This window comes from Oncorhynchus mykiss, chromosome 17, assembly GCF_013265735.2.
Source record: "Oncorhynchus mykiss isolate Arlee chromosome 17, USDA_OmykA_1.1, whole genome shotgun sequence".
Classification (NCBI taxonomy): domain Eukaryota; kingdom Metazoa; phylum Chordata; class Actinopteri; order Salmoniformes; family Salmonidae; genus Oncorhynchus; species Oncorhynchus mykiss.
This window is the reverse complement of record NC_048581.1, coordinates 80,761,601-80,788,656: the sequence shown is the minus strand read 5'-3', so window position 1 is coordinate 80,788,656 and position 27,056 is coordinate 80,761,601. Positions and strand designations below refer to the sequence as shown.

The 27,056-nt window shown below is 42.5% G+C and overlaps 2 protein-coding genes across 4 annotated transcripts in view; both read left to right on the top strand.

The window, feature by feature from the left end:
• LOC110494674 (sodium-coupled neutral amino acid transporter 3) overlaps window positions 1-4,922 on the top strand; it is a 58,467-nt gene extending 53,545 nt beyond the window's left edge. For all 3 annotated transcript variants that reach the window (XM_021569954.2, XM_036950745.1, XM_021569950.2), the window contains 4 exons: window positions 201-325; window positions 642-786; window positions 1,529-1,632; window positions 1,812-4,922. In XM_021569954.2, coding sequence (XP_021425629.1) covers window positions 201-325; window positions 642-786; window positions 1,529-1,632; window positions 1,812-1,916 — 479 coding nt within the window. In that variant the 3' untranslated portion in view covers window positions 1,917-4,922. The remainder of the gene's footprint in view (window positions 1-200; window positions 326-641; window positions 787-1,528; window positions 1,633-1,811) is intronic.
• Window positions 4,923-7,400: 2,478 nt separating this feature from the next.
• Window positions 7,401-27,056, top strand: part of gnai2b (guanine nucleotide binding protein (G protein), alpha inhibiting activity polypeptide 2b) — a 98,074-nt gene continuing 78,418 nt past the window's right edge. Inside the window, exons 1-2 of the mRNA XM_036950744.1 lie at window positions 7,401-7,875; window positions 8,038-8,220. Of these exons, the coding sequence (XP_036806639.1) occupies window positions 8,103-8,220 (118 nt within the window). The 5' untranslated portion in view covers window positions 7,401-7,875; window positions 8,038-8,102. The remainder of the gene's footprint in view (window positions 7,876-8,037; window positions 8,221-27,056) is intronic.

The window sequence follows — 27,056 nt, the reverse complement described above, 5'->3', positions numbered from 1 at the left end:
CTGATGTTACCCCCTGATGTTACCCCTGATGTTACTCCCTGATGTTACCCTAATGTTACTCCCTGATTTTACCCCCTGATGTTACCCTAATGTTATCCCCTGTTCTTACCCTGATGTTACCCCTTGATCTTACCCCGTGACGTTACTTTGACATTACCCTGATGGTACCCCCTGACGTTATCCTGATGTTACCCTGACAGGTAAGACTGAGACAGAGCTGCTACACACATACAGCAGAATCGACCCTTATGACACGCTCATCCTGTGCGTGCGATTGGCTGTCCTCACCGCTGTCACACTGACTGTCCCCATCGTGCTCTTCCCAGTAAGTTACACCCACCCCTCCCGTTCTCCACTATAGCCTCTTCCCTCTTCTGAAAGACATAGAAAACTGATATTGTATACTGGCCGTTGGGGTGGGGTGTCTGGGGTTTCCGTGGGTGGCTTACATTTAGTTTGATTCCTCATGTCTTAATTTGAAATGGTGGGTGTCATGGCTTGAGGAATTACAGTAAAATGCTAATTTGAAGAGGAATGACACGGTTGTTTCTGACAGTAACTCTGCCCCTTTCCCTCCTTATTCCTCTCTCCCCCTCCCTCCCTCTCTGTATTTCTCTCTCTCTCTCTCTCTGCCCCCTCAGGTACGCAGGGCCTTGAACCAGATGTTTTTCTCCAGTAAATCATTTAACTGGCTTCGTCATGTGGCCATCGCCATCACCCTGCTCTCCTTAATCAACGTTCTGGTCATCTTTGCCCCCAACATCCTGGGAATCTTCGGCATCATCGGTTAGTTACACAGATTACATTTAGTCCTGGACTAAGAAGTACAGATTAAACCTAGTCCTGGACTAAGAAGTACAGATTAAACCTAGTCCTGGACTAAGAAATACAGATTAAACCTAGTCCTGGATTAATGACAATTCAATGATGATTCTCCATTGAAAGTGCTTTTTAGTCCAGGAACAGAAACCGTCCCTTTAAATTGACTTACTTTACCTGACCTAGCCAAAAATATTTTACATGTAGAAGTTGCTGTTGTCTGGGATGTTTTACATGGCTAAATGTGTGGTTATGCACCTGCAATTCTTGATTCACTTTCTCTCTTTTGCTCCAATCGAAGTGAGCAGTGTTGACATAGCAGTGGATCTCTGTTTTGATAATATCTCCCCTGTGTCTGGCCTTAAAACACAACACAAAACGTGACCAGCGGGCCAGTGCTTATTGACTCAATGATAAACACATGACCTGAGTCAATATTTTTTTTTTTTTTTACATCTCTTTCCCTTGAATGAACAACATGTTTCATGTTATGGAGGTCAAAGTCAAGGTGGTTAAAGGTCATGGACCAAGCCACAGCACCAATCATCATCCACTAAAAGAGGGAAATCTGACAGTGTTTGTGAATGTTGGCCTTGGCCCATATTCTGTTTTTGGACAGTTTGTTCTACTGGATGTCCTGTGTAAAATGATCTGTAGCCCTGACCTTCATCTCTCCTCCTCTTCCTCCATCCTCCTGTTCCTCCTCCAGGTGCCACATCTGCCCCCTGTCTCATCTTTATCTTCCCTGCCGTCTTCTACATCCGCATTGTGCCTAAGGAGCAGGAACCCATGTTTTCCACCCCCAAGATACTGGTGAGCACATATCTCATCCTCTCCATGATAATTGTAATATTCTCATATCTTGATTTGATCTGTGTAAGATGCTTCATCATTACTGTTATTGTGTGTCCTTATGACCATGGTTAGAGTATGGTTCTGGTTACCATATACAAATAAATATTCTAATGATGGTGTTTCCTCTGTCTTCCCAGGCTGCCTGTTTCGCTGGTCTGGGCGTCGCCTTCATGACCATGAGTTTGAGCTTCATCATCATCGATTGGACAACAGGGAGCAGCAACTCTGGCGGTGGTCACTAGAGGCCGCCCTCTGCTCTTCACATGCCGGGGTCATCTGGGGGTTGGCAGAGACTTTAAGGGGATGCCTAGGTGTGTGTTTAGAACTGTTTTCATGTAATTGATGCCCTATCCCCTCCGTGGTAGAGCAAAGGTCAAAGGCTTCAGTGAGGTTGGGGGTAGGGAGGGGGAGACATAATCAACCCGCTGGGAAAAACCATGCTGAACATTTCAGTCCTCTTGAGACTAAAGACTCGGACAAAACAGTCTGTACTATTATAAAGCAGTAGAGAACTTATTTGAACAAAAGGTTTCATAATCACTGTATGTAGGCCATCACAGAGGAGTACTTTTACATGAATCATCAGGACTAAACGGTCTTTTTTTAAATCATGCTGATTATTATTATTTATCAGTGGGATAGTGCATCCAAGTCAATGGAAAATCCAGAAGAAAGAAACTCATGCTGGTTCCCCCTCCTTCACTCCCTCCCTCCTTCCCTCCATCCTTCTCTTTCCATCCACCTGTTTCTTTCTCCCTGACCACTGTATTCATGTGAACTGCAGCTACATGTACTGTAGTACTGTACATATGTAGATATGGTGGAATCTATATGTAAAGAAGGCAAAGGAAGCACATTACTACATGATAGGGAAGTGACTCTACATTATGTGTCATATGGTATTTTTGTACTATAGAAGAAATGGTTACATCTATAGGTTAGGTGAGTGCTGTAAAACATACAGTCTGTGGTTCTCTTGGTATTCCCGTCAATCACTTTCTGCCATCAGCACGTACTTTAACCATCACAGTTTACCACACTTTTCCAAATATTCTATTTGTGCGGGCATACACAGATAAAGTATATTTTCACATGTTTTCTACCAGGAGTGCCATTAGCCTGTGTTGTTTTATCTGCCAAAGCTAAGGGTGCATGTGGTTGTTGGGCTTAGTTCAAGAATATGTCCCATGATGCATTATGTTATTGAACTCTTCCTGTGTCCCTGGTACCTACAGTACACTCAGATGATGGAAGAATGACTAAACCAACCACACAAATAGCCTATACAGTGAAATAGTCATCTCTATTTATTTTACTAGATGTATCCATGTTTTTTAATTTCACAAGGTGTGCTAATGGACTCCGAACAGAGTATTTAACTATATGATCAGGTATTTTGATAGACTATATAGATGGTATGTACAGTGTATTGTATGATATTGCATATTGGAGGGTTTAGATGACAGTTGAAAGTGTAGGAGGCGATCTTGAGGGCAATGAGCTGATTAAGAAGAAAAAGGTCAACAGCCTTTTACATTCATGTTAGTTAGATGATCAACTGACATCCTAGATACAGTATTGACAGATTTTTATGATCAATTGTGCTTTTATCAATTTAAGATGAATGACTTAAACTGACCTTTTTAACACTAATAGCACATATTCAATGAATACTTATATTTCTACAATGAATTTGTAAACCCTTGTCTAAATTCAGTACAGTTCAACTGTGCCCTTTCAGTTACAACTGGGGTTTGGCTTACTGTTTTTGGCATGACGAAATATGGAGGAAAAGGGTTTTGGTTATGTTGTTGAGCTAGTCTTTATTGTATTTTAACATCTCTTTTCTACTTGTTTTGTGATTGGTGGTTGAAGTTTTAGTGGAGGAAGCAAGAGTGTCACCTGTCTGGTGATTGGCTGATTTATTAATTGATTAATTTAACACACTAAATGAACTACTGTGATATTCCAGGCATAGTATGCTGATATCAGGACTCTATTTCCAAAACGTGTGGCTATATGGCTGTATCTCCTAATGTATCTGGTTTTTAAACGTAAGGTCTTGGGATCAAGTACAGTTTTTAAAGCGTTGACGAGGAAGTGAACTGAGATTGTTAGATTTGAATGTGATTCAAAAGCCCCTTCTTTAGGCTTCTCAATTTCATAACGCAGCATTTGATAAATGATTTTCACACTGTGACATCTGTTCTCTCAAAAAACTGGGATAGCATTGTAATAACTTTGTAATAACATTGATAATTGTTGAAAAAACCCATCATATAACTTATTGAATCCTGTTATAGCTGAAAGAGTTTAATTGACATAACCTGTGAAAAATAATTCAACCAATGTAAAGGTTAGACTCACATAGTGGTGTTTTCTAATCTCAAACGTATAATTTGCCAAGTACTACATATGTAAGACAATTGCTATGTTATATTTCATTATTCTCATACACTGCTTCTGATGTTGCTTTGTCTTTGTGCACAATAATTGATATTCATTTTTGAATCAAGAGAATATTGTTGAGCGGTCTTTCTTTTACTCAACGGCTAAAAGGTTAATGCATGGATCTGCCTCAAACCCATATTTCTCCTGGTCTTGCTGAGGCAGTGGTTGTGGTATAAAGGAGGCAACACCTTGCCATAGATCAAGAACAGGCAACTCAACAGTGTCTGCTGGTTGTCTCTGCTCCCCGGTACTTCATTGATCCATAACGGTCATTGGGTTCTCAGGTCTCTTATCAGTCGCTGAGTTGAATGAATAATACAACAATAACCAGTGGACACTACGGTCCAGCCCGTCCCTGCCATAGACTATGGTATATTACCTTAATCCTTAGGCCTCTTCTGTCTGGGAATGTGGCTACAGTATACAGTATCTAGCTACTACCAACTGTTTCTCTCTGAGAGCCCGTGCGCTTCTACTTTAGAGATTTGCTATCACTGTTAGAACGTCTGGGGCAACATTTTCAACATTTTCTCTTTCTCTTGTACCCAACCCAAACTATGCAAGCCAGTTAACATGTTGTTATAGCTCTTGTTTTAACTTTGCAATTTATTTCTGAGGAAATGACAGCACTATGCGTGAATAACAAGTTATGTATGAACTTTGGGCTTATAAGGTGGCTTATATAAATAATGTATATAAATGTAAACCCTTTATATTTGTGATGCATATCTAGCTTTTATAGTGTAAATAGAAGGGACAGTTTCAGTCTGACAATAAAACAAATGTAAAAGTTTTTACACCTGAGTCATTTCTGTCCTTATTTGTTGTTTGTATTATCACCACACATACACAGGTTTGTTATAGCTTCTGTCAAAGTGTTTCTGCTCTATGGTCAAGTAGCACATGGTCTATCGTCTGCCACACTGCTCAAGGTAAAGCTGTGTTTAGATAAACACACTTAAACTTGCCCTGGATCAGTATGCCCCTGTCCTTGCCTAACAACCCTAATGTTTACGGGACAACTATGGGACATTTTCTTGTCAGATTCCAGTTAGGTCTGGTTTTACTTTTATTTATGCGTTACCAAGAAAAATCTCACTATGAATATTCCTAATTCTCAACACATGGGGGCGCTACAAACAACTCCATAATATACTCTTGCACACCAGGTCATCAGAATGTGCCTTCTTGGATGGATGCTTCATTCAAGAAAGTACTATAAAAAACATGCTCTCTTTTCATCTTCCAGTGTAAATCAAATCCATTTTCAGTCTTGCCACTATTCTCAGATGCATGTGCAAATGAAGCCCCTCGAGAGGTCACGAGCACTATTCAGCTCAGTTAACCATGAACAATGAACACTTTTATTTTAAATTAATATAATACATACATAGATTTGATTTAGTCTCAAATAAATAATGAAATGTTTAATTTGGTTTAAATAATGCAAAAACAGTGTTGGAGAAGAAAGTAAAAGTGCAATATGTGCCATGTAAGAAAGCCAACGTTTAAGTTCCTTGCTCAGAACATGAGAACATATGAAAGCTGGTGATTCCTTTTAACATGAGTCTTCAATATTCCCAGTTAAGAAGTTTTAGGTTGTAGTTATTTTAGGAATTATAGGACTATTTCTCTCTATACCATTTGTATTTCATACACATTTGACTATTGGATGTTCTTATAGGCACTATAGTATTGCCTAATCTCGGGAGTTGATTGGTTTGAAGTCATAAACAGCACTGTGCTTCAAGCATTGCTAAGAGCTGCTGGCAAACGCAGGAAAGTGCTGTTTGAATGAATGCTTACAAGCCTGCTGCTGCCTACCACCGCTCAGTCAGACTGCTCTGTCAAATATCAAATCATAGACTTAATTATAATATAATAAACATTAGATCTTAGTCCTGTATTGACGCTTTGCCTGTTTGATGGTTTGGCAGAGGGCATAGTGGGATTTCTTATAAGCTTCTAGGTAAGAGTCACGCTCCTTGAAAGCGGCTGCTCTAGCCTTTCGCTCAGTGCGGATGTTGCCTATAATCCGTGGCTTCTGGTTGGGGTATGTACGTACGGTCACTGTGGGGATGACGTCATCGATGCACTTATTGCTGAAGCCAGTGACTGATGTGGTGTACTCCTCAATGCCATCGGATGAATCCCGGAACATATTCCAGTCTGTGCTAGCAAAACAGTCCTGTATCCAAACATTTCAGACACAGTAGTTATTCATATGAATCATAAATCTTCTTTAATCAGTATTAAAACAACATGCTCATGAAGTGGACTAACTCTTCCCTGTAGGCCTACATGAAACAGTCAAAATTCAGTGTGAGGGTCCCTTCAACAGAACATTGCTTAGTTGTTGGCAGTAAGGTCGTTAATTAAGTTATAGGATATGTGTTCATGAGTAGGCTTTTGAACATGAAACCATATGAGAATAGTTTGGATACAAAGAAATCACTTAAGAAAAATACAGCCATCTGTTTTATGTGTTGTAATACTCCCCCTTGTGTCCAGATCAATGTATCAATTTACCTACACTGTAATAACACCAGAACTATACCTGCCGTGTAACTAGCCTACCATACAATTGTAGGCCACTTAATGTAAAGTGCAACAGATCCATTTAAATGTTTAGTGCAGTCCATTGCTGGTGGAGGGGTTTCATAGTCATCCCATCCCATGTTCATTTAGATATATGGACACATTTCTTATTTATCATCTGGAAAAAAACATGGATTCCTATAATTAGACCACCATGAATATTATCCCAGTGAATGATGATGCTCACGCAGATCATTGCAGTGCTCACCCTCTACCTAACCTATTTACAGTATATTCCCATTATTGCTCGCCAAGTAGGCTGCCTCAACTTTGAGCGCAGACTAGTTTTTTAAATGAATACGACTCCGAGTCGCTATTAGTCGAAACTTCAAACATGTAAATTCTTAAAACCTTGTCGTGTACCTATGTTTGTCCTCTGATGATAAGTGCCTTTCTTTATTTGCTGAAATCCATACTTTTTAATAAAACGTCAATCAAATAAAACCACAGACTGTTTCCTTATTGCTGTTGCTCTAAAATGGCAACTGCGCGAATGCGCATGTGCCAATTAAAACAAGGAAACAGTCGGTGGTTGTATTTGATTACCATTTACTAAAAGGTATGTATACTCCATGGAGTTAAGGTAGGCTACTACACAATTGCCTACATTTCCCATAAGACAAGAGACGTGCAAATCACGGCATTTACAGCAGGGTTTCAAATAGGATGTATTTGGCACTAGGCTATTGCCTCCCTTTACTGCAGAAAACGTACCAACAGTGGTCAATCAACCATTTGTTAAATCTACGACACACAATGTTGATATATTATATCAACTGAGCACAGAAAGGGTGTCAACAAATCCCCGTAGAAGGCAAGCAGCAGGTTGGCAGCTGAAGTGCGCCAGTTTGTCTGGATTTCCAATGGATATGTTCACTTGACTGCGCGGTTGAGTCTGGGAGCGCAGTCGCTCGCTAGGAACACATCCATGTGATTGAATTCCACCTACCTTCACTTGGTCGAAAGAAACGAACGAACGAGGAATACGATTGACTAGCTTATATCGGTGCGACTGTCAGAATTGATTACCAATGGTCAATACTACAGAACCAATTCGTATACGCCACCTGAGAATTGACTGCAACTTTCAGTGTTATTCCTTGAAGTAGCATCTCCAAGAAGATTGCTCTGCGACCAAAAGGATATAGCTAGGTATTGACGGAACATTTGTTTATATCACTCAGAATAACGACAATTTGTGCGTGTCATTTGGATTGAACTAGACTAGACTACAACATTTTCACGCGCACGTCTCTTGAACAGGACAGGAAGGATTTTCAATAACCGTTTCTTTTTTGTTGGCGTATCAAACAGCAGTCAAGACGAAATCCTTCAAGAATCCTTGCGCCGGCCGTCAGTGCGCGCGTGCTTTTGGAAACATGGGTTGTACATTAAGTGCAGAAGATAAAGCGGCCGCGGAGAGATCAAAGATGATTGATAAAAATCTCCGCGAGGATGGAGAGAAGGCGGCAAGGGAGGTGAAACTGCTCTTACTAGGTATGGGATGCCGTTTATTCTAATAATTTGCTTGTCCGAATGGACGACTAGCCAGTGTAGGTTTACGTTTCTTGTTGGGCTCTGTTTCGGGGTTGAGTGCTTCAAACTCTTAAACAGAATTGTCCACAATTTGATCATAAGTGGTAGCTTAATGGGCTGCATCACAAGCCATCATCACTTTGCCTTTTGGCACCGGTAGGGTGTCCATCCGCCGCGCGTCTGCTAGGCATCAATCCGCAGCGCACGCATTGTTTATTTTCTACGGAGCGTTGACTGCTATGTGGTCGACTGTTGATGCTGAGCTTGCTCTGCCAACGCCTTAGAACAAATTACATAATTACTGTAGCAAAGAACCATAAGCAATTATCCTAGTGCAACACAGCTCTCGGTCAAGCAGAGATGTTGTATTCATTCATCAATGTGGTCCTAAATTACATCTCCTTGTGTGACAATGTATATGTTATGTATCTGTTTGGGTGAAAATCACTGGTTCCCAGCGGTGGTACTTGGCCTATCCATAGCGGGTACTTGAGAAGAATGATGAGACCATAGACTTACTGGTTAAATGCACACGAGGTAAAATGCACATGAGGGGGTACTCCAGGGTTACTCGTGGCAGAGTAAAATTCGGTTGGTCATACAGTAACCGAAAAAGGTTGGGAATGGGAACCACTGAATTAGTCAGTCAATATTTTGTTCAGAACAGGTAGCTACATACTTATTATTACACAGGCTGTGTTAAACAGGCATAGTAATGTATGTTGGAGCGTATGACATTGCAATCAGGAATTTGACTGAGCAGGGGCAGAAAGTAGTAAACACTCCACCTCCTCTAAGTCACATTTTTACACAAATTAAGGTTTTGGGCTTCCGCAAAACATGTTTTGTAGTAGGCTGATATATTTAGCCAATGTAATAATCTAACCTAATGTGATGTCACTGTGCAAGGCTAAAGAGATAGAGTAAGTGTATTGGGGAGTGTGTTTATGTAATAATCTAAACTAATGTGATGTCACTGTGCAAGGCTAAAGAGATAGTCAGTGTATTGGGGAGTGTGTTTATGTAATAATCTAAACTAATGTGATGTCACTGTGCAAGGCTAAAGAGATAGTCAGTGTATTGGGGAGTGTGTTTATGTAATAATCTAACCTAATGTGATGTCACTGTGCAAGGCTAAAGAGATAGAGTAAGTGTATTGGGGAGTGTGTTTATGTAATAATCTAAACTAATGTGATGTCACTGTGCAAGACTATATAGATATAATCAATGTATTGTGTTGCTCACAACAGCAGTATTAGGCCTAGCCTACCCTGGGTAGCCTTCTTGTTATTGCTGATTCTTATCTCAGACTCTAATTTGTTGGTACCCTGCAAAATGCCCCACTCCTTCCAGCTGCAGTGCTGGATTCACAACAACACATTCACCTCTAGTAAATAGGAGTATTTTGCATTATGATTGATGCCACACATTCCTACCAATCACAGTTCTGTGAACAAAACACAGAGGTTTTGAAAATGCCTATTTGCAATATGATCGACATTGGAACCGTCCAAGGTGCCCAAAACAAAGCCAAATAAATTATGGAAATATGGAGTCGATTGCTTAGGGTCCCGACTTGCACAGGTTCCCGGTTTGCAGAGGGAACCACACTGGAGTTGTATGACCTGGGATGGGAATAAATATATTACAGTAACCTCTGCTGACATTGCTCGGCTGTACAGTACCTCTCTGGTCCTTTTAGCCAATGTTCTGAAAGAAATACTGTGTGCCTCAATATAGAAATCCTCCATTTACACACTGGCTCACTCACAGAAAATGGGCCAAGTTGAAAGACCTACATTTGGGAGCTGCTTGAAAACTAAAAAAGCTATGGCATAAAAAGGAAAGGGGCTAGTGTAGTCCTATGGATTTTCAGGCACATCACCTCGTCATCTTGTCACATCTATAGGCTAGCCTACACTCTTAGAAGTAAAGGAGTATAACCTTTTGGGTTTCACTTGCCACATCATCACAATGACCCTTTGCTTCTTCAAAGTCCAGTATCTTATCTTGACTGCTGACATGCAAAATATGTTGGGACTGTATCAACAGCGGACTAATGAAGAAAATACCAAAATATAATTTTTAGGAAGATTTTTCCATCAATAACTCAGCAGCAACAAGCCAACGAAGTGACCCAATGCCTGCAACCCAGCAGTTGGGTCATCTGAACAACCCAGCATTTTTAAGAGTGTAGGCTAGGTTGAAGATACTGTAGCTGGCTAGCAACTTAAGCCAACTAATAATTATCATCATAAACAAGTCATTACCATCACAATATTCGTTTTTTTTTTGTAGAAAATGATTGAACTATTAAATTTGTTTAATAGTACTATTAAATTAGTACTCATAAAGGAATGGGTAATTGTTTACAAGTTGCTAGCTATCCCATAAAGCCATTGCCCGAAAACCACATATTTTCATATTCTTCTGAGTCAAGCAGCGCAACAAATCCAATGGCAAAATAAATTCAACGTGTCCTGCACGACTCTGACAGTATCTGGGTAAAGATTTTCCTGAGAGACAGTCATATGTCACCACCAGGCTTAACACCGGGAGACATGATAGGAAACGAAGATAGCCACTGTGGATAAGAACTGAATAGGCTCTCTGCAGATGGGATTCTGCCCATAAAGTCTTGTGCAGCAGTTATTGCCTGTGCAACAAGGACACAGTCAGATTTATTTTTTATTTTTTATTTCACTTTTATTTAACCAGGTAGGCTAGTTGAGAACAAGTTCTCATTTGCAACTGCGACCTGGCCAATATAAAGCAAAGCAGTGTGACACAGACAACAACACAGAGTTACACATGGAGTAAACAATAAACAAGCCAATAACACAAACAAGTCAATGACACAGTATGTCACGCCCTGACCTTAGTATTCTTTGTATTCTTTATTATTTTGGTTAGGTCAGGGTGTGACATGGGTGATATGTGTGTTTTTGTCTCATATAGGGTGTTTGTACTGTCTAGTTTTTTTTTGTAGATTTATGGGGTTGTTTCCATCTAGGTGTTTATGTAGGTGTATGGTTGTCTAGATTGGTTCTCAATTAGAGGCAGCTGTCTATCGTTGTCTCTGATTGGGAGCCATATTTAGGCAGCCATATTCTTTGGGTATTTTGTGGGTGATTGTTTCCTGTGTCAGTGTTTGTGCCACACGGGACTGTTTCGTTTCCATTTCACTTTGTTATTTTGTATTTGTGTCATGTTCAGTCTTTTCTATTAAAACATGGACACTTACCACGCTGCGTATTGGTCCGATCCTTGCTACACCTCTTCAGACGAAGAGGAGGAAATCCTTGACAAAATCACCCACAAACAATGGACCAAGCAGCGTGATAACGGACAGCAGCAGCAATCAGAGGACTTCTGCACTTGGGAGGAGATTCTGGACGGCAAAGGACCCTGGGCACAGCCAGGGGAATATCGCCATCCCAAAGCAGAGCTGGAGGCAACGAAAGCAGAGAGGCGCCGGTATGAGGAGGCAGCACGGCGGCGCGGCTGGAAGCCCGAGTGGCAGCTCCAAAAATGTATTGGGGGAGGGCACACGGGGAGTGTGGCGAAGTCAGGTAGGAGACCTGCGCCAGCTCCCCATGCTTACCGTGGAGAGAGAGGGTGTTGTACCGGGCAGGCACCGTGTTATGCGGTGAAGCGCACAGTGTTCCCGGTGCGTGTGCATAGCCCGGTGCGGTACATTCCAGCTCCTCGTATCGGCCGGGCTAGAGTGGACATCGAGCCAGGTGCCATGAAGCCGGCTCTACGCATCTGGTCTCCAGTGCATCTCCTCGGGCCAGCATACATGGCACCAGCCTTACGCATGGTGTCCCGGTTCGCCTGCACAGCCCAGTGCGGGCTATATCACCTCGCCGCACTGGCCTGGCTACGGGGAGTATTCAACCAGGTAAGGTTGGACAGGCTCGGTGCTCCAGATCTCCAGTAAGCCTTCTCGGTCCGGTCTATCCGGTGCCATCTCCACGCACCAGCCCTCCGGTGGCAGGCCCCCGCACCGGGCTTCCTGTGCGTCGCCAGAGCCCAGTTCTCCCTGTTCCTCCTCCCCGCACTCGCCCTGAGGTGCGTGTCCTCGGCCCAGTACCACCAGTGCCGGCACCACGCACCAGGCCTACAGTGCGCCTCGTCTGTCCTGAGCCGCCAGAGTCTCCCGTCTGTCCTGAGCCACCAGTGTCTCCCGTCTGTCCTGAGCCGCTAGAGTCTCCCGTCTGTCCTGAGCCGCCAGTGTCTCCCGTCTGTCCTGAGCCGCCAGTGTCTCCCGTCTGTCCTGAGCCGCCAGAGTCTCCCGTCTGTCCTGAGCCGCCAGTGTCTCCCGTCTGTCCTGAGCCGCTAGAGTCTCCCGTCTGTCCTGAGCCGCTAGAGTCTCCCGTCTGTCCTGAGCCGCTAGAGTCTCCCGTCTGTCCTGAGCCGCTAGAGTCTCCCATCTGTCCTGAGCCGCTAGAGTCTCCCGTCTGTCCTGAGACGTCAGAGCCGCCAGTCTGTCCTGAGCCACCAGTCAGCCAGGAGCTGCCAGAGCCGTCAGTCAGCCAGGAGCTGCCAGAGCCGTCAGCCAGCCAGGAGCTGCCAGAGCCGTCAGCCAGCCAGCAGCTGCCAGAGCCGTCAGCCAGCCAGGAGCCGCCAGAGCCGTCAGCCAGCCAGGAGCTGCCAGAGCCGTTTGTGGGGGGGTACTGTCACGCCCTGACCTTAGTATTCTTTGTTTTCTTTATTATTTTGGTTAGATCAGGGTGTGACATGGGTGATATGTGTGTTTTTGTCTCATATAGGGTGTTTGTACTGTCTAGGGTTTTTTGTAGATTTATGGGGTTGTTTCCATCTAGGTGTTTATGTAGGTCTATGGTTGCCTAGATTGGTTCTCAATTAGAGGCAGGTGTTTATCGTTGTCTCTGATGGGGAACCATATTTAGGCAGCCATATTCTCGGGGTATTTAGTGGATGATTGTTTCCTGTGTCAGTGTTTGTACCACACAGGACTGTTTCGTTTCCATTTCATTTTGTATTTGTGTCATGTTCAGTCTTTTCTATTAAAACATGGACACTTACCACGCTGCGTATTGGTCCGATCCTTGCTACACCTCTTCGGGCGAAGAGGAGGAAATCTGACACAGTAGAACAAAAAATGTCTATATACAGTGTGTGCAAAAGGCATGAGGAGGTATGTAATAAATAGGCCATAGGAGTAAATAATCACAATTTAGCAGATTAACACTGGAGTGATAAATGAGCAGATGATGATGTGCAAGTAGAGATACTGGTGTGCAAAAGAGCAGAAAAGTAAATAAATAAAAACAGTATGGGGATGAGGTAGGTAAATTGGGTGGGCTATTTACAGATGGACTATGTACAGCTGCAGTGATCAGTTAGCTGCTCAGATAGTTGATGTTTAAAGTTGGTGAGGGAAATAAAAGTCTCCAACTTCAGCGATTTTTGCAATTCGTTCCAGTCACTGGCAGCAGAGAACTGGAAGGAAAGGTGGCCAAATGAGGTGTTGGCTTTGGGGATGATCAGTGAGATATACCTGCTGGAACGTGTGCTACGGGTGGGTGTTGTTATCGTGACCAGTGAACTGAGATAAGGCCGAGCTTTACCTAGCATAGACTTATAGATGACCTGGAGCCATTGGGTCTGGCAACGAATATGTAGCGAGGGCCAGCCGACTAGAGCATACAGGTCGCAGTGGTGGGTGGTATAAGGTGATTTGGTAACAAAACGGATTGCACTGTGATAGACTGCATCCAATTTGTTGAGTAGGGTATTAGAGGCTATTTTGTAAATGACATCGCCAAAGTCGAGGATTGGTAGGATGGTCAGTTTTACAAGGGTATGTTTGGCAGCATGAGTGAAGGATGCTTTGTTGCGAAATAGGAAGCCAATTCTAGATTTAACTTTGGATTGGAGATGTTTGATATGGGTCTGGAAGGAGAGTTTACAGTCTAACCAGACACCTAAGTATTTGTAGTTGTCCACGTATTCTAAGTCAGAGCCGTCCAGAGTAGTAATGTTGGACAGGCGGGTAGGTACAGGTAGCGATCGGTTGAAGAGCATGCATTTAGTTTTACTTGTATTTAAGAGCAATTGGAGGTCACGGAAGGAGAGTTGTATGGCATTGAAGCTTGCCTGGAGGGTTGTTAACACAGTGTCCAAAGAAGGGCCAGAAGTATACAGAATGGTGTCGTCTGCGTAGAGGTGGATCAGAGACTCACCAGCAGCAAGAGCGACCTCATTGATGTATACAGAGAAGAGAGTCGGTCCAAGAATTGAACCCTGTGGCACCCCCATAGAGACTGCCAGAGGTCCGGACAGCAGACCCTCCGATTTGACACACTAAATTCTATCAGGCAATCATTTGAGAAACCAAGGCTGTCGAGTCTGCCGATGAGGATGTGGTGATTGACAGAGTCGAAAGCCTTGGCCAGATCAATGAATACGGCTGCACAGTAATGTTTCTTATCGATGGCGGTTAAGATATCATTTAGGACCAGATTGCATAGCAGAGAAGGTATGGTGAGATTCGAAATGGTCGGTAATCTGTTTGTTGACTTGGCTTTCGAAGACCTTAGAAAGGCATGGTAGGATAGATATAGGTCTGTAGCAGTTTGGGTCAAGAGTGTCACCCCCTTTGAAGAGGGGGATGACCGCAGCTGCTTTCCAATCTTTGGGAATCTCAGACGACACGAAAGAGAGGTTGAACAGGCTAGTAATAGGGGTGGCAACAATTTTGGCAGATAATTTTAGAAATAAAGGGTCCAGATTGTCTAGCCCGGCTGATTTGTAGGGGTCCAGATTTTGCAGCTCATTCAGAACATCAGCTGAGCAGATTTGGGAGAAGGAGAAATGGGGAAGGCTTGGGCGAGTTGTTGTGGGGGGTGCAGTGCTGTTGACCGGGGTAGGAGTAGCCAGGTGGAAAGCATGGCCAGCCGTAGAAAAATGCTTATTGAAATTCTCAATTATGGTGGATTTATCAGTGGTGACAGTGTTTCCTATCTTCAGTGCAGTGGGCAGCTGGGAGGAGGTGTTCTTATTCTCCATGGACTTTACTTTTTAAATTTCTGCTTGAAAAAGCTAGCCTTGGCTTTTCTAACTGCCTGTGTATAATGGTTTCTAGCTTCCCTGAACAGCTGCATATCACGGGGGCTGTTCGATGCTAATGCAGAACGCCATAGGATGTTTTTGTGTTGGTTAAGGGCAGTCAGGTCTGGGGAGAACCAAGGGCTATATCTGTTCCTGGTTCTAAATTTCTTGAATGGGGCATGTTTATTTAAGATGGTTAGGAAGGCATTTAAAAAAAATATCCAGGCATCCTCTACTGACGGGATGAGATCAATATTCTTCCAGGATACCCCGGCCAGGTCGATTAGAAAGGCCTGCTCGCTGAAGTGTTTCAGGGAGCGTTTTACAGTGATGAGTGGAGGTCGTTTGACCGCTGACCCATTACGGATGCAGGCAATGAGGCAGTGATCGCTGAGATCTTGGTTGAAAACAGCAGAGGTGTATTTAGAGGGCAAGTTGGTTAGGATGATATCTATGAGGGTGCCCGTGTTTAAGGCTTTGGGGAGGTACCTGGTAGGTTCATTGATAATTTGTGTGAGGTTGAGGGCATCAAGTTTAGATTGTAGGATGGCTGGGGTGTTAAGCATGTTCCAGTTTAGGTCGCCTAGCAGCACAAGCTCTGAAGATAGATGGGGGGCAATCAGTTCACATATGGTGTCCAGAGCACAGCTGGGGGCAGAGGGTGGTCTATAGCAGGCGGCAACGGTGAGAGACTTGTTTTTAGAGAGGTGGATTTTTAAAAGTAGAAGTTCAAATTGTTTGGGTACAGACCTGGATAGTAGGACAGAACTCTGCAGGCTATCTTTGCAGTAGATTGCAACACCGCCCCCTTTGGCAGTTCTATCTTGTCTGAAAATGTTGTAGTTTGGAATTAAAATGTCTGAATTTTTGGTGGTCTTCCTAAGCCAGGATTCAGACACAGCTAGAACATCCGGGTTGGCAGAGTGTGCTAAAGCAGTGAATAGAACAAACTTAGGGAGGAGGCTTCTAATGTTAACATGCATGAAACCAAGGCTATTACGGTTACAGAAGTCGTCAAAAGAGAGCGCCTGGGGAATAGGAGTGGAGCTAGGCACTGCAGGGCCTGGATTCACCTCTACATCGCCAGAGGAACAGAGTAGGAGTAGAATAAGGGTGCGGCTAAAAGCAATAAGAATTGGTCGTTTAGAACGTCTGGAACAGAGAGTAAAAGGAGGTTTCTGGGGGCGATAAAATAGCATCAAGGTATAATGTACAGACAAAGGTAAGGTAGGATGTGAATACAGTGGAGGTAAACCTAGGTATTGAGTGATGAAGAGAGAGATATTGTCTCTAGAAACATCATTGAAACCAGGAGATGTCATTGCATGTGTGGGTGGTGGAACTAATAGGTTGGATAAGGTATAATGAGCAGGACTAGAGGCTCTACAGTGAAATAAGCCAATAAACACTAACCAGAACAGCAATGGACAAGGCATATTGACATTAAGGAGAGGCATGCTCAGTCGAGTGATCAAAAGGGTCCAGTGAGTGGAGAGGTTGGTTGGGGGTCACGGCGATTTAGACAGCTAAATCGGTAGCAAGCTAGCATAGGAGCAAGCTAGCATAGAATGGAGGTCTGTTATTAGCCAACTCTTGCGTTCCGTCAGTAGATTAGTGGGTTTCCGTGTGGTAGAGGGGATTAATCCAAATCACACAACAACAACAAAAATAAAAACAATAGATATAAATTAAGTTACTCAAACTCAAATCCCCCCCAAAATACAAAGCAAACAACTGTAGCCTTCCACGCCGGTGAATAAAAAAATAAAAAAAATGCTATGTTATAGGTCAGTGATTGAATTACAAAGAGAGAAAAAAAAAAAACACGCCCTGTTAAGAACTCTTTTTATTTTTTTAAATATTTTTTTATATATATTGACTTTCAATGTAGCTTATAGAGGCCCAAGAAGAAAAATAAATCAATAAATAAAAATAAAATAAAATTAAAATTGTCCGATTATCTATTCAGATAGCAGCCGATAAGATAGCCAACGGCTAGCAGGCCGCAGATGGGCGCCCAGGCAACGTTGCGCCGGAGGAGCCAGCCGGACAATTCCCTCGGGTACACAACGTCGGCAGTCCAACTGTGAAGGCCCGGTGGGGCTCCGCGTAGGCAGCAAAACGGGTCCGGATAGGTGACTGCAGCCCAGGAGTGATTGATGGAACTCTTCAGCTGGCTAGCTCCGGAACAATTGATGTTAGCTCCGGAATCGACGAAAGCCGATAGTCACACGGATAGCAGCTAGCTAGCTGTGAGATCCAGGTATGGATGTCCAGAGCCAGCGGCCGAAATCCGGTATGTTCCGTTCCGAGCCGCGCTGCGCTGCACCGTGCCGTACAAAACTGGCGATAGATTCTCGAGCCAAAGGACAGCTTAATAAGATCATTTTTGAGAACTAACAATAATCCGAATAAAAAACAGACAGAGGGAGAATCAAAAATTCCAAAAATGTCATGGCATGGGGTCCCCATTGATTTTGATATAATGTTTGAGTCACTCAGATAGCCATGACATAAACCATGGCGAAATGTGTACTGTAGAATTGCAGGAAACAAATTCTAAAACTGTAAAATGTTCTCTCTTCCCCATAGAGACAATTTGTAATAAAAGGAATCATATTTCATAGAAATCTGTAAACACTGGGCAGTTACATTAAAACAGAAACATTTTGTCTCTGTGGCAAAGAGAGGTGCATCTAAAGCATGAAACACACAGAGAACTTGACTTTGAGCCAATCAGAGAGCACAAACTCCCACGTGGGGGAGCCAACAGGAGTGACAACAAAAAGGAAAGAAGGGGGCATTTTCTCTGTACATCCACAGTTAAATGTCATGAGCCAGTCACACTTCATATGCAATGTAGGCTGTTCGATGGAAGCTGAGTAAGTGCACAGACGCAATGCACACAACACTAAATAGTTCCTCCAAGCTAGCTAACCACTGTAGCTAGTATTGACATTATAATAAAATCACAATGGATCTATTTCCATGAAACAGGGGTCTGTGTTAGCTGCCGAGTTAGTGCAGTTTCCTTAGCTAGCTAGCTATGTTTTGCTAGCTAGTGAATATGCTAACGTTTATCTAACTAGCTAAACATTTGGCGATGGGCTGGCACTGGCAGTATGTCATTATGGAGAGTGAATTCATTTGTTTCTTCATCATCTTCTCAGGTATCTGGAGGTAGGGAAAGGTATTTAGGGAAATTAAATATAATGCTTTGACTAAGTGTCAATGTCACTTTTATTTTGTCAACACTGCCATGTGCCAAGAAAGGATGTGAGCAAGGTACATTTCCCTGTGTAAGTGTAGCCAAGTCCAGTGTAAAGGGATTTTTTGATTGCAGAACAATGTAGGGGCACTTCTTCTCTTGGACACTCTAGACATCCAAGGGAATATCTGAGTAGGCTGGAGAGCAACTTACAATAATGCGTGCATAAATTATTTGTATGGGTGGCCCCAGCAAGAATCAAACCCACGATTCTTGGCGTTGTGAACACCCTGCTCTATCAACTGAGGCACACATGTTGTGTGTCAGTAAACGCTGTAGATGGCATGTGTAAAATATCGCCGCCATCTATGGTAACTCGCCTTCATGCAGTATCTCATGCATGGCCAATACAGAGTTTTAAAAGGAGAGATACTGTAGGATAGATCAAGTGCATATCCATCCGTTATATGCAAAACAGTGTAACCTGTCCTCATCTACACTTTCTCTGTCATACTAAACTGATGGGAGGGTGGAAAAAGGGTTAATCTCTCAGTCCTACCCTCTTGTTCAACAACATGTTTTTCTATTTCAGACATTGACCTATAGGTAAGCCTTAGGTCTATCCTTTCTAAAATAGTTTCCCAGCTGTTCTTACCTATTTGATTCCCCTTTTCCACAATTTCTGTAAAGCCTCTTGCAGTTCAACAGCTGAGTGGATGTCTTCTCGGCACTTGCACTCCCCAATTATTTGGGCGAGAGAGAGAGAGATATGAGGGACAGTGTCTGACAGACCAACCAATCAGCATATGTCCTCTATGCTTATTGTTAAATGTATGGTTATTTTGACCCTTGATGATTGTTGTTACTGTTGTCCCGTTGACAATATTTATTAACATTATTAATTATGTTAATATTGTAAATCTCCAAGGTAAGCTTTGGCAATATGTACATTGTTACATCATGCCAATAAAGCAAATTGAAGAGAGAGAGAGAGAGAGAGAGAGAGAGAGAGAGAGAGAGAGAGAGAGAGAGAGAGAGAGAGAGAGAGTGAGCTAGTAAGAGAGAGAGAAAACAACATGAGGAATCTCTCAGTGAACTAAGCGTCTCACTTTCCATACGGGCCTCCACTCCTCAATGCAGATATTATCCCTGTGGTAATTGGATGGTCTGGCACACACTCATACATATGAAAAGACATGCAACAGAGGCAGCTAGCCCTGGTGGAGGAGTCTAAACTGTACTATCCTGTAGCCTATCCTATACTATGTTGTGTATACCACCAGCTGTTTTCTGAAGTGCGTGCCGTGTGAAACTTTAATGTTATTCTGTCACGACCATAGGAGGTGGCCATACATTCAGCTTAGTGACAGCAGCTGACTGTTTGGCTGTCAGGGCTGCTTTGTGTGACAGTACAGTCACGCCAGGGGCCAGGTGTGACAGCCACACATTCAGCAAAATATAACTTCCTCTGCTTGGTATCTTCAGGAAATGATTGAAGACCTGAGGAGCTAGGGGAGAGGGAGTTAGGAATGAGTTGAAACACTAAGAGAAAGATTATAGAAATCATGCCCTGTAATGTTTCCTTGTCTTGAGGTTCTTATGACTCATCAGAACCATTGGGAAATCCCAGAGCAGGGTTTTTCCAAGCCTCAAATTAAGACAAACCTATTCTACTCTGTTCTGACCCTGGCTCCAAAAATTCTTCCTCCACCAAATCTACGCAAATGACATTTAATTTCATGAGAGTCAGTACAGCCCCCTTGTCCCTATTTTGGGACCACTTGAGATGCAGGAGAACAAACGTTATTATAGCTTGAGAGAACCCAGACCTTTGAAAGATTGAGTTTGAAGTTAATATTTCCACTTTTAAAGTCAAATCAATCAACATCCATTACCTGGTCTCCAGAAAAGGTTATTATAACATGGAGGTCAATGTTATCCTGTCTGCTGAGAACAAAGATAGAGAAAGGTAAAGCCATCAGAGTTCATTAAAAAACAATTCACTCTCAGCTCCTGGGTCACCCCAGACTAATAGCCCAAGATTAATTGAACGTGAATACCCTATTCTTTTGAAATCAACAAATGCTCTACTCTCTTTCCTAGAAACACAACAGAAGGCATTAAGCTAGCTCTCCCCTAGTGTTATCAGGAAAACCATTTGTTTTGGGACATGGTGACATGTTACCCCCTAGCCTCTAGCAAGATCTCTGTGACCGTAAAACAACCCATCCCATCCAAGTGACAGAGATAACATTGCCAGCTATGACAAATAGTGACTGTCTGGTCATGTGTTTCATTGTGCTATCCAGCATGCAATCCTATGTGTGCAACAGATGTGTAGAATGAGAGAGGATATTTAGATTTTTGATTCATCAGGATCCCCATTAGCTGACGTCAATGGCGACAGCTAGTCTTACAGGGTTCCGAAACAACAAAAATATATATTACAGACAAAAGACTTTACAATTTACATACATGGACATGTAGTGTGTGTGTGTGTGTGTGTGTGTGTGTGTGTGTGTGTGTGTGTGTGTGTGTGTGTGTGTGTGTGTGTGTGTGTGTGTGTGTGTGTGTGTGTGTGTGTGTGTGTGCGTGTGTGTGTGTGTGTGTGTGTGTGTGTGTGTGTGCGTGTGCTTGCGTGCGTGCCGCTCTGTTCTTGGCCATCTGCAGCTTAACTCAGTCTTTCTTTGCATCACTTGACCATATAACTGGACAATACTCAAGATAAAATAAAACTAGAGCCAGAGGAATATATCAATGATACCCCTACCCCATATTATGAACGTTAATATTTTTCATAATAATTGAAACACTAATTGTCCCAGAGGGATTTGGGTGTGTGAAATGGGAATGACTGTAGGCTCTCTGAAACACGAGATCAGAGAGTTAGATTACAGGTCTGTAATCTAGGAATCATGTTATAATCTATAATCTGATTACACTCTGAACTCGTTTTAACACCACATGTAATTCTTCTTGCCTTTTTAATTATGTGGTGCCGTCTGTAGGCCTCAGACCAGTTCAGAGTACCCAGAGTACACAACACCAGCCCCGTGCCACTGCAGGGAGCTGGGAATGGTTCTGCTAATGGACTTTTACATTGAGGGTCAGCTGAGCACATGCAGTGGAGTGGACTGCAATCACAGTATTATGATCATTTCAGTTGTACACAAGGAAACAGGGCTGCTTGCCACTATCCAGTCAGGCCTGAAGGAAGGGGTATGATACGTCAGACTCTTTACTAGCATCGTGGTCTCTGACCGACTGAGCCTGCTGTTTGTCATCGCAGGGCCAGGAAAACAAAATGCCCGCTCCTTTTTCTCAGTAAACTGAGTCAACCAGGTATATTGATCAGAGCCCTCGGCCCTCTCCGTGTCCAACCTGGCTGAGTTGATGATTTGTCAATGGACCAGCTACGCAGTACCCACAGTGACTAAGAACTGACTGGGCTGGTTGGGCATGGTCAGACAGCTACTCAGAAACAACAAGTTCAGAGAAGTGGATGAGGAAGGTACAATCTTGATTAAGAGCATTGTGGAACTGCTGCCGGCGTACTGCCAAATTAAACTGATTGATTTGTTGCTTTTTCTATGAATAGGTTGAGTTTTCAAGAATTACTGTTGACAACAGGACATTTTTCACAGAATTTTCAGTTGAACTACTCTGTGTTCCCAAACTGAGCAAACATTATCTGGAAACCATGTTTTATTGTAACACACACCAGATCTGTAACTTACGTTGGAGCCAGCTAGACCCTTGTAAATAAACGTAATGATATAATGTGTTTCTCACACTGTCAACAGTACTCACAGCATTAGTTAGATGAGTAGCAGTCCATACTTGTCATTTCAATGCTGTGAAACATGGGAGGGCTGTGTTACCTTAAATGGGCAGTTTTGAAATTGTTGTATAGATGTCATACTGTACACCAGTCAGGCTTGTGGTGTGTGCCATTTTTGTTGGTCAAAAAATAGTATCTTGTGTTACTAATCAATCTTGCCCAATTCTGCTGACATGAAAGGACAAGTCTGAAACTTTAAAAGAGCTGTGATTCAATACTATAGAACCCTCAAATTCAACTATGGACCTAGAAACCTGTTCCACTGCTTTTTTTCAGGGTCTTGGCTACAAATTCAGAGGTTTCTCCCCTTTTACGCTTCTCTCTTTGCTCACCCTCTCCTGGACCATGATGATGTAGACTATTTCTGCCTCATACTCCTGAACAGCTGGAATAAAAAAAAATCTGCAGAGATTTAAATGAACATTCACATTTTTTTGTTGTTGAAGGCTATACAACCTTCTCTGTCTGTTGTAACGGATATTGCAATTGCACAAGCAGAACACAATCCCTACACATGGCATTGGAGCAAAAACAATGAACCTTTTGTGTGATCATGTAGGCTAATCTTTATAGTTGCTGCCATATCGTAGCCACAAGCCAGAGTTCCTCACTTGAGTTTTGCACTGGGGCAAAAAACGATCTGTGTTTTAACCACTCAATGATCATGCAAGTACCACACAAATAGACTACCTAGCTGTTCCACCTCTGGGCAGCGGAATGTTCTAGGCAGCCGAGCATGTACGGTACCAGTCAAAAGTTTGGACACACCTAAATTCCAGGCCTTTTCTTTATTTTGACTATTTTCTTCATTGTAGAATAATAGTCTTAATAAGTCTTCAAAACTATTAAATAACACATATGGAATATTTTATATTTGAGATTCTTCAAAGTAGCCACCCTTTGCTTTGATGACAGCTTTGCACACTCTTGGGATTCTCTCAACAAGCTTCATGAGGTAGTCACCTGGAATGCATTTCAATTAATAGGTGAGCCTTGTTAAAAGTTAATTTGTGGAATTTCTTTCCTTCTTAATGCATTTGAGCCAATTAGTTATGTTGTGACAAGGCAGGGTTGGTATACAGAAGATTGCTCTATTTGGTAAAAGACCAAGTCCATATTTTGGCAAGAACAGCTCAAATAAGTGAAGAGAAACTACAGTTCATCATCACTTTAAGACATGAAGGTCAGTCAATGCAAAACATTTCAAGAACTTTGAAAGTTTCTTCAAGTACAGTCACAAAAACCATCAAGCACTATGATGAAACTGGCTCTCATGAGGACCACCACAAGAAAGGAAGACCCAGAGTTAGCCAGAGTTACCAGTTCATTAGAGTTACCAACCTCAGAAATTGCAGCCCAAATAAATGCTTCACAGAGTTCAAGTAACAGACACATGTCAATATCAACTGTTCAGAGGCTGTGTGAATCGGGTCTTCATGGTCGAATTACTGCAAAGAAACCACTACTAAAATAAGAAATAATAAGAAGAAACTTGCTTTGGCCAATAAGAAGAAGAAACTTGCTTGGGCCAAGAAACACGAGTAATGGACATTAGACCGGTGGAAAGATGTCCTTTGATCTGATGAGTCCAAATTGAAGATTATTGGTTCCAACTGCCATGTCTTTGTGAGACGCAGAGTAGTTGAACTGATGATCTACCCTTGCATGGTTCCCACCGTGAAGCATGGAGGAGGAGGTGTGAAGGTGTGGGGCTGCTTTGCTGGTGACACTATCTGTGATTTATTTAGTATTCAAGGCACACTTAACCAGCATGGCTACCACAACATTCTGCAGCGATACGCCATCCCATCTGGTTTTCGCTGAGTGGGACTTTCATTTGTTTTTCAACAGGACAATGACCCAAAACACACCTCCAGGCTGTGTAAGGGCTATTTGACCAAGAAGGAAAGTGATGGAGTGCTGCATCAAATGACCTGGCCTCCACAATCACCCGACCTCAACCCAATTGAGATGGTTTGGGATGAGTTGGACCACAGAGTGAAGGAAAAGCAGCCAACAAGTGCTCAGCATATGTGGGAACTCCTTCAAGACTGTTGGAAAGGTATTCCAGGTGAAGCTGGTGGAGAGAATGCCAAGGGTGTGCAAAGATGTCATCAAGGTGGCTACTTTGAAGAATCTCAAATTTAAAATATGTTTTGATTAACACTTTTTTGGTTACTACATCAAATCTATGGTTTTTTTGTCTTTTTTACCCTGTTTTCTCCCCAATTTCGTGGTGTCCAATTGTTTAGTAGCTACTAACTTGTCTCATCGCTACAACTCCCGTACGGGCTCGGGAGAGATGAAGGTTGATTAACCACTGCGCCACCCGGGAGACCCAAAGTTTGTTTGTCACGTGCGTCGAATACAACCTTACAGTGAAATGCTTACTTAGAGTCTCTAACCAATAGTGCATAAAATGTATTAGGTGAACCATAGGTAAGTAAAGAAATAGAAACAACAGTAAAAAGACAGTGAAAAACAGTAGCGAGGCTATAAAAGTAGTGATGCTACATACAGACACCGGTTAGTCAGGCTGATTTGATTTGTGTTATTTAATAGTTTTGATGTCTTCACTATTATTCTACAACATAGAAAATAGTAAAAATAAAGAAAAACCCTTGAAGGAGTAGGTGTGTCCAAACTTTTGACTGGTACTGTATATCCGGACCGGTAGCCAGAGTCTGACATTGGGTGAGTTAATTTTGCATCGCCCGATGCGCTATTATTTCTTACTTTATTTGTCAACTACTGCTTTAAACTGCCTAATATTTGTGTCTTGCTTGTGTTTGATACTCCTAAATATACTGTTACAACAGACAACAAAGTTTGTACCAACATGTAGGCTACATCATGAAAAAATAACATGAAATTGTGGTTGAGGCATGGAATGCATAGTTCGAACATGTCGACCATATCTTTATTTATTTATTTATTTTTCACCTTTAATAAAGCAGGTAGGCCAGTTGAGAACATGTTCTCATTTACAACTGCGACCTGGCCAAGATAAAGCAAAGCAGTGCGACAAAAACAACAACACAGAGTTACACATGGGATAATCAACATGGTACAGTCAATAACACAATAGACAAATCTGTAAACTGGAGTGTGTGCAAATTAAGTAAGGAGGTAAGGCAATAAATAGGCCATAGAGTCGAAGTAATCACAATTTAGCAATTAACACTGGAGTGATAGATGTGCAGATGAGGAGGTGCAAGTAGAAATACTGGTGTGCAAAAGAGCAGAAAAACAAAACAAATATGGGATGAGGTAGGTAGTTGCTTGGATGGGCTATTTACAGATGGGCTGTGTACAGCTGCAGCGATCGATAAACTACTCTGACAGCTGATGCTTAAAGGAAAGGCGGCCAAAGGAGGTGTTGGATTTGGGGATGACCAGTGAACTATACCTGCTGGAGCACGTACTACAGGTGGGTGTTGCTATGGTGACCAGTGAGCTGAGATAAGGCAGAGCTTTACCTAGCAAAGATTTATAGATAATCTGGAGCCAGTGGGTTTGGCACTGTGATAGACTGCATCCAATTTGCTGAGTAGAATGTTGGATGCTATGTAGTAAATTACTTCGCTGAAGTCAAGGATCGGTAGGATAGTCAGTTTTACGAGGGTATGTTTGGCAGCATGAGTGAAGGTGGTGTCGTGTCTTTACTATCATTAACTGAAGACTGATAGTTTTTATCAAAGATTCTCTGTAATTAGTATTACGCGATTAGACTGATTAATCATGTAACCGTAATTACTAGGAAGTCGGGGCACCAAGGAAAATATTCAGATTACAAAGTTACAATTTCCTAAAATAACTTTTCAGATATTTTATGTGATCAATTAGTCTTCAAATTAATGAATTATTTACTTTACCTCACGTTAGTCTCATTCCAAACGCCATAAATTGTTGGTTATCTGCAAGAACCCAGTCTTCACTATGAGTCATCCATACATCAATTGTCTTAAATCATTTATTTATTACTAACTAAGTAATTCACAGAAATGCATAAACAAACAAACAAACAAGGTAAATGTGGTTACATGAAATGATAGGAGAATGTGCCCTAGTAGGCTAAACCGGCATAGCGGCTTGTTAGACAAAAGGGGAAGTGGGGGTCGACTAAGAAGTCACTACAGAGTTCATAATTATAACAATTGAAATGCTAATCCTTTACACATGAACGCTCACTCATTCGGGAACAATTGCAATCAATATATATATTTACGCTCAGTGTGTCGTCTTGATCGCTGGTGAAAAGTTAGTTTATTTTGTAGAATTGTCTGTCTCTCTCCCTCTTTCGGTTGTGGTTAGAGGGGATTGTTCAGAGTGACATTTGTTATATAATGAATGTTTCGGCGGTTGTCGTTCTTCGCGTTCAATGATACCGAATTCCTAGCTGCAGACTAGTAATTAATATCAAAGACTTGTTCTTATTCTGTCGGCATCGATAGTCTAAGAGTTTAACCACGTGGTATGGTTAAAAGATTCAGCAATGGTCTACAACCTTTGTCCTCCTAATGGAGAAAAACATGGTCTGCAACCTTTAGCTATCTCGTAATTGAGGTAAGCTCGGTCTGCTGATCGAAAACCCGAGTGGGGGTTTTATTCGGAATGGCAGAAAAGGGCTATGCCAGGATGTCTGACCCTAACTGGGCTCAGGGGCGG